This window comes from Fulmarus glacialis, unplaced genomic scaffold (genome assembly GCF_000690835.1).
Source record: "Fulmarus glacialis isolate BGI_N327 unplaced genomic scaffold, ASM69083v1 scaffold12572, whole genome shotgun sequence".
Classification (NCBI taxonomy): Eukaryota; Metazoa; Chordata; class Aves; order Procellariiformes; family Procellariidae; genus Fulmarus; species Fulmarus glacialis.
This window is the reverse complement of record NW_009195988.1, coordinates 118,377-126,640: the sequence shown is the minus strand read 5'-3', so window position 1 is coordinate 126,640 and position 8,264 is coordinate 118,377. Positions and strand designations below refer to the sequence as shown.

Sequence of the window (8,264 nt, the reverse complement as noted above, 5' to 3'; positions counted from 1 at the left end):
GATGCTCTCAGACACCCCATTTCAGTGCTGACTTTGAGGAGTGGCTGAATTTGAGTCCCACTTACAGTCAAGACCCTGTACAACCAGCCTTTTTAGCTGTGAGGATGATTTACTCATGTTTTCCAGGTGAAACCACTCCTGACACATCAGAGCAACCGGCAGGAGGTGCAGAGGGTCTTAGTTACCTCAGTGGAGTGTTCATTTTCAGACTGCCTGCCTGTTTTTCTGGCATTACTCCATCAATTGATGATCCTTCTGTTTAATCTTCAGCTTGTTTTCCTTCTAGAATAACCTAAGAAAATGAGAACAGAGACCTAGTGTCTACCACTTGCAGCAAAGAATGTCTCTCACTTCTGCTACAGCTTTACTGTTGTTACTTATAATTTAGTTGTGTTTTGAATTTTCCCCAGAGTGGGCTATTTCTTATCTTTTCTCTCCTTCACTTTCTGAAGGCATCCAACTATAGAAAACCTGGCTTAAGTACAGCCCAGCGGAAGAAAAGTGGCTTGAAACCTGAACTTACAGAAGAGCAAAAGCAGGAAATCAGAGAAGCTTTTGATTTGTTTGATACTGACGGATCTGGAAGCATCGACATAAAAGAACTGAAGGTTTTCAAACTTCTTTTTCTTGGATGTAAATAGCTTTGATCTCAAAATTGTAACTGTTTTTTCTGTTTGTCCAGCCCTAACGATTTTAAAATAGTTTTGGAGTACAAACAAGAATAACAGCTTGCAGTCATGACTGAATTTGGGGTGTACTACATGGTTAACTTGAGAAAGCTCTGTATATAATACTTCAGAGCAGACAGGCTTCTCAATACATGGATAGTAGGTCAGATAGCTTTGAATATCTGAGCATTAGAGGAACTAAACAGTTCCTCTGTTTAGGTACACACAGAACACATTTCAGTTTTCATGACTGGCTAAGGTCATTGTTTCTGGGAAGTGGACTTTTTTGTTGTTTTGGGATGAATGTCAGAATATCAAATTTTTTCTTCATCTCAGAACTAAACATAGATTTTGCACCCATTCAGGAAAGAAACAACCATATTTTCATATACGTAATCCAAAAATTACCTCTTTTTTAATTTAAAAAAGAGGAAAACAGATCTGAATTGCATTTCAGTAGCAGTTCAGGTAGTGGTGCGCGTGTGTACATGCACATGCATACACACAGTACTACAAGGGGGAAGATTATTCTCAGTTCTCTCCCTATGTTATTATGTGTCTGATTTTTTTTTAAGCATGAACCTTTTATCTTAATTATCTCCTTGACCTTGACTTCTCACATATACACACTGTGCCTCAATTTCCATGTATGCAACCTAGAAGCATGAGTTGCCTAAGCCTGTGGCTTATCTCAGGATTTATTTGGAAGTACTTATGCTTAGTTAAGGACAGCATGAATGCAGATTATACATGTTAAAATACAGTTCTTAAAATGGACTGAAACATTTTAGCATCAACCATTTAATGCTATGGGGTTTTTTTTTCAAAATTAATTCAAAATAATGGATATTTATCATAGAAGGTGTTCCCCTCTGAAAGGCAAAATGGAACATTTTCAGTTGTCCCATCGCAAGAAACTGGTCAGAAAACACACTTCACTTAAGTGTTAAGTTTCTGGCGAGTTGGCACTTTCCAGTAGAAGAGTGTTTAGCAAGAAAATTTCTGCCTAATATTAACTATTGATTTCCACTAGAGCATATAGGAAGAACAAATGTTCACAGTTTGAATCTTCCTCTAGTTATGTGTTCTTGAAGCTTCAGTCTCTGAGTTAAATATGCTGTAATCATCTGGCACACCAGGATTGTGAAATTACTATTAAACACCCAAGTAGGAAAATCATTGTTCTAGGCTGATGAAATGCCAGAGCCTGGTTTTAAACAATGTTAATATTAAGCATTTGTACAACAATCTACACAACTGTTTTTACAGTAATACTTTGCTTGTGCTCTGTAAGGCTCAGAAGGTTTGCTTTTCTTTTTCTCAACTAGCACAGCAGTCAGTCTTTGCTTTGCTGAGGCTGAGACACTTAGGGAATATTGTCAGTTCCCACCCCCTCCCGCTCCCCCCTCCCCACCACCTAGCCAGAAGCACCAAGAGCTACACGTATAGATTTCTTCTATCTCTGTGTACTGGACTGTGTGAGTTTAACTGCATGTAATTCTGCACCCATCAAAATTAATGGGCATTCTGCCCTTAATTTCAAATGGAGAGAGATCACATCCCTGGTCTCCAATCTCCCTTGAAGTCCCATTTTGATAATCTAGTCACTTTAGGAACTATGAAGATTGGAACCTTTAGCTAATTGAGACACAAAAAGTTTCTCTCAGTTTCAGAAATATATCCATGTTCCACATGGATCTAAAGATGAAACAAGCTGGTAAGAGATATCAGGATGTTTTCACTGCAGTGAGTTATTACTAGTTTTGGACGAGGAAATCAAACAAGCTTTAGTGCAGCTGCTGACACTATAATTCTGGTGGCCTCCTAACAGAATTGCTTTTTGGTGCAGGTTGCGATGCGTGCTTTAGGCTTTGAGCCAAAGAAGGAAGAAATTAAGAAAATGATAGCAGATATTGACAAAGAAGGAAGCGGCACCATTGACTTTGAAGACTTTTTGGCTATGATGACACAGAAAATGGTAGGAATTCTTAATAGAAATTCTTGTGGCAGCGTAAAAAAATACTGAAAAGGAATATCTTGGTGGCAGGTGTTTTCTAATTAATGTATGGTTTACTCTTGTTTTAGGGTGAAAAGGATTCAAAAGAAGAAATCTTGAAAGCTTTCAGATTATTTGATGATGATGGGACAGGAAAAATTTCATTCAAAAACTTGAAAAGGGTTGCCAAGGAGCTGGGAGAAAATTTAACAGATGAAGAACTTCAGGTAAATTCTGACTTGCCATAGCTTTTCTGACAGGCACAGACCAATCCTGTAGCTCCTAAGGATTGGGTGGAAATTTATGCCTATACAAAGAGGGCTGAGAGGTCAGAAATACCAAGAGCAATCAAATACATAGTTACATTTTCACATGAAGTGCTTCTGGATTTGTTGTTGTTGTTTTAATGAATGGAAGATCTTGTGTTTAGAGTCCAGTGCCTGATCAAATGTACAATGTGTTTTGTAGGAAATGATTGATGAAGCTGATCGAGATGGAGATGGAGAAGTAAGTGAGCAAGAATTTCTAAGAATCATGAAGAAAACTAGCTTATATTAATATTTGTTGCCTTGCTATACAGCTGCTCCAAAAGATAACCTGGAAAAGACTTAAAAACTGGGCTTGTGTCTCCTGCATATTTTCTGCCATATAAAGAAAGTCTGAAAGGACAGATTTTTGGTTCATTCTTCTTTTTCAGCAAAGTTAATTGGGGAAGGGGGGCTTCAGTACCCAGAACTGCTGAAATAAGATACTGCAGAAGTGAAAAGGAAGGATGAACTGAACCTGCAAGGCAGGGTCGCTTCCCCTCCCCCTCGACAATGTATTGATTGCCATTTTGGATAAAGAATGCTGTGTTTCAACTACTTAACTAAAAGATATTTCACTTGAGATGTGAAGATTCCCACTGCTGCTGGGAGAGGCCACTTCTGACTTTCCTAAGGCTACAGAATGAAGGTACAAGCACAGTATTTTTATTCCTTTTAAGGCTTTTAGGTTATCTTTTGATATTTGTCTCCTTTTGTTTATTTCCATGAAAGACTCTAAAACCAATTGCATATCTGTCTTTATTTCTGTATGAAACACTGTTTTCCCCTGGCAAGTTGTTTTTGGACCTAATGGAAAGCAAATGTAGATAACCAGGTTTGGTTCTTCATTTGGAGCTGTGTGCCATCAGTAGATGTTCTTCCGTTTATCTGAAACCTAGTTTACTGGAATGTAACCTGCTTGGATTATCGAAGTTTATTGTATAACCAGCAAACATCTTGTGCCATTGTTCTTACTCCCAAGACATTACAGAGCTGCTGTTATGCTGGGATTTTAGGTACCTAAAAAGTTCAGTTTTATGGTGCACTAGTGTAAATTTTGTCTGTGGCTGTTTACAGTCAAGTTGCAGGGAGGACTCGCATCTGAAGTGAAAAAAATAGCTCACCTTGGACACCTGTGGAACACTGAATATATTTAGATCCATGCAATCCAAATTCATTTCAGATATCACAGGTTTGGGTTGGTTTTTTTTTAGGAGTACCTTCATTTTCTTGAATATTTCTTGCATATACTGTCAATGTAGGACTTACTGGAGAGCCACGTTTCCTTCTGTATTATGGCGACAGAGCAGTGATACACAACATGACATCTGATATGTGGTTCTGCAGGAGGGTTTATCCTTGGGTCCTGATTAGATAATCAGCTTCAAAACTGCAGGGAAATGGTATAATCCTAAATCACATCTATCTCTAATAAGGCACCTGAAGGAGGGTTTGTTACTGCTCACAGTGAAGTGGCCAGTAGGTAGCAAAATGTCAGAAGGGTTCAATGGGAAGAAGAGGGAAAGAACAGTATTTCACCAGTATCTGTTAGATCCCTCTTTCCTCAGACAGCTTCTGCTGCTTGACAGCACTAAGGAGGTTTGTAGAAGAAAGGAAGAACCAGCTCCTGGATTAGCTCCTCACAACAGCTGCTTCAGCTCTCACGAGCTGTGAGGGCCCAGCAGGGGGAGAATTAGTTTCAGGAGCGGAAAGGAGAAGTGTTCATTTACGTATCTTCTTCTCAGCATGCAGATGTGGAACTGGCACATTCTGCCTCAGTCCTCCGAGTTTTGTACTCTGAACAACTCTAAATAGACCCTCTCTAACCTGTACAGAAGTAGGCTTAAACCTGTGGGACAACAGGGATTGTGTAGGACCCTGGAAAACTCAGGAGACCTGTGAAGTCCCCTATTAACATATTCAGTGGCAGTAGATGTAACCTACAGTACTGTAAGCGTTTTAAAATGTCTATTAACTTTGTATAAGTGTGAAATAAAACTGTTTTGCAAGTTAAGGACTTTGTGTGCTTTATAACTTGGTGTGCTTCCTATGAAAACTAAATTTTCAAAAATAATTTTGAAGTGTTAAATGGTTCACCACGTACATTGTCGCTTTTCTTTATCTTTTCTTTCTAAGAGAGAAATTCTTGGGTGCAGTAGTCTATCACATAATTCCTCTCCCTATGCCACTATGCTGATTAAAAGTTTCTAGTACTAACCACTTATATTCAGAAAGGGAAATTTGAAGTTCGAGTTGATTATGGGGAATCCCAGAGCCTATTAGAGTGACTGTACTTTTTTTAATGCCGCCACAGGAAGAGATTGATGACTGTTGTTTACCTATGATGCATGTCACTTCTCTCTTCCTGTTCTAATCCCATTACCTGACTTCTGAAGGTAGGAAAAAGACACACAATCATACCTACCACATACACTACAATGATGAAATGTTATTTCTGGCTTGCCCATTAATTTCTGGAATGTTGAGCAGTGGCTGAATTAGCAGAAAACTTGCAAGTGTTAACATAATAGAACAAGTGTCTCATGCTGCTTTAGTTCGCATGATAGGGACATCTTGTCCCCTCTTCAGCCACGCACCGAGTATGACGACGGTATCGACAGCAGCCCACAGCAGTGCTGTGGTTCTGCATGAATTATTTTCGGTGCCCTTGTGAATCCTTCCTGTCCCTTCTAGAATTTTATCTTATACATTTCTATACTCGGTAGATGAAAAGGAGCCTGATTGAAGCCAATGGCAGAACTCAGAGTTAGGTTTGTGTGAGGAACAGGTGCTCAACTGCCCGTTCAGGAATTTCATCCTTTTACTGTGCTGAAGAAAGTGACTTAGATCAATGAACTGGGAAGGTTCAGACATTTTTCCTGGGCTCTGTTCTAGTGCCTACTCGAGTAGCTTACCCTAAATGGAGGGGTTTCACTAGAGAAGACAGATCACTTGCACCCCTCTCCTCCTCTTCCCATTCACTCTATTCTCAAAAATAAGAGCTGGGGCACTTCCAGGAGACTTGGTATTCAACTCCTTTGCACTAAAGCACCAAAAAGGAGGGAAAGCAGAGTTTGGGTTGCCTTGCATGAAAGGTCCCATGCCTCAAGGCACCCGAATCCAAGTGGTCATCAGTGTGAGCACGTACCAACTGGCACCTGATGCAGAGGGGAAGGCTTCGGTCCCAACCCTGCTTAATGTTCCCTACAGGCTGATCTGGGCAGCTCCAGGGGCAGCAGATGGCTGTGAACCTCATCCTTAGCATCCCTTTTCCCCTTCATGCCTACAGGGAGGCTGGGTTCTTACCTGGCATTTGCAAATTCCCCTCAGATGGCTGCAATTCAGATGCTGCAGTATGTGCATCCAGCTGAGATCCTTCCTTCTGTGACATCAGCGAAGCCTGGTTTTCAGTTTGAGCGTTCGTGCTAGTCAGATACTGTAGAAAAAGGAAAGTGGAACTGCAATTTGTATTTGGCAAGCACCTAAATATCAAAGCATTGATAAGGGCAATAGCTGCTTGGGAGATAATATTGCAAATTACTTCCAATGAAAAATATTTTAAAATGAAAATGTACTGGGCTTTTAATAAAATACAAAATAGTTCAAGAGAAAAAAATTACTTACAAGTCATATTCCAAAATACGAAAATTGCATGGCAATTTTAAACTAACCTTTGCTTTTATCTCCCCTGTGCAACTTTAAGTTCTTTATCATCTCTCAGCCCCACAGTACACTCCCACAATCCTACCAGTCCCACAGTAAAGCAAATCTTCAGTTGGCTTTACTGTGGGACTTCAGAAAAAAAAACAAACCAAAACAAAATGCAACCATCTAGTGTGCAAAGATGTTTTAAGTAAACTGAGCTGGCAACTTGAGGCACTGGACTGTTGCGCTTTCTCACTACATCACAGTGAAAAGCAGATGAAGGCAGCAATCTCAAAGGCCATTTGCTTCTTTGCAGTCATACCTGTGCCAAATGTGTGTAAAACAGCAGGCTGGCCGGGCACAGGTGATTGCAAAAGACTGGAGTCATCTTGCATTGCTTGAGGTGCTCATGCCGTTAACTGGTAACAACGCTCTCACTTCCCTAAGTGTGAGTTTGTTCAGAGCAATAAGCACAGGGTCAACTTCTAATGTTGCAGAAAAATAATGGCTTCTTCTCAGGTAAGCCTAATCTTGGTATTTGAAAGAGGATGGGGGGAAAGCAACAGAAGAAACGCTTTGTGTACTTCCGTATGCCAAGAGTCCTACTAACAGAGCATAAATATTTCAATAAACTGATGAGGCATTTAATATTAAAATATTTAAATTGGTCATTTACAGTTTTGAAGAATAAATCCCACGTCCTGCAAACTGCCTGGTGAAGTCATACCACATATTTCAAATGTTAAGTATTAATTTCCTTGAAACCTCCTCACTGAGTTCATATAAATCAAATATTGCCACACTACATCTGCTTTTAAACACCCCTGGATAGCATAAGTGGATTTTGAGAAAGACTCAGGCAGTAGAAAGTGCTCTGGGCCTGAATTCATCATTGCCACATTTGACACATGGAAACGCTGGCAGAACACATTTTCTGACATGGGTTAAGTCTTTCTGCTACCCCAACAAAAATTCTACAGTACCATACTACTTAAATCTATTCCGTGCCCTGGCTGGTACATTTGGCAATCTTTGCAAGTGTATCGGCACAATGTATTGCCTTTAGGTAGTGCATTTTTTGCAGACATCATCCAGTCTCCCAAAATATCAGTGTTAAAGCCAAATCAGGACCATTGAGACTGCATCCAGGTGTTGTTGCCAGTGCCCGTCCGCTCACTCAGAATTTACTCTCCCTGCTACAATTTGTTTGAAAATTATTTTTGTTTCTTACACAGACAAAAACGAATGAAGATGAGAAAAATACTGCTCCTGAGATGCTTCAAAACACAAGCGTTGTTTCAAAACCTAGTTACATATGCTAACAGAAACTACCATAGCTCTCTGACACATTTTACAAAAATCAGACAGGGAGAGCAAACAGTCAGATAGTTAGGGATGTTCTTCAGACATCCTTCAACATGAGTGACCGGGCAGGTACAACCCGTGTGCCTCCTGGCACAGGGGAGCAAACAAGCTGCTCGGTGTACAGGCTGGGATGATCCTTGACACTTGAGGAAAGAAACCCTATGAGGATAATTCCACAAAGATAGCTTCCGTTTTGTCATATACTTCGATATAGATAGCGTAGCTATGAGCAGACAGTCGCACCAAACAACAATACTGTACGCCAATGCCCAGGGCGATTAGGCA

At 40.2% G+C, this 8,264-nt stretch overlaps 1 protein-coding gene across 1 annotated transcript; it reads left to right on the top strand.

Annotated features, from left to right (window-relative positions):
• Positions 1-452: 452 nt before the first annotated feature.
• Positions 453-3,538, top strand: LOC104072543 (caltractin; the record flags this gene model as incomplete). The annotated part of the gene is made up of 4 exons (XM_009572048.1): positions 453-608; positions 2,518-2,646; positions 2,754-2,891; positions 3,133-3,538. Coding segments are annotated over 4 exons (513 nt in total), but the record flags the coding sequence as incomplete, so codon positions are not given.
• Between the last annotated feature and the right edge of the window lie 4,726 nt (positions 3,539-8,264).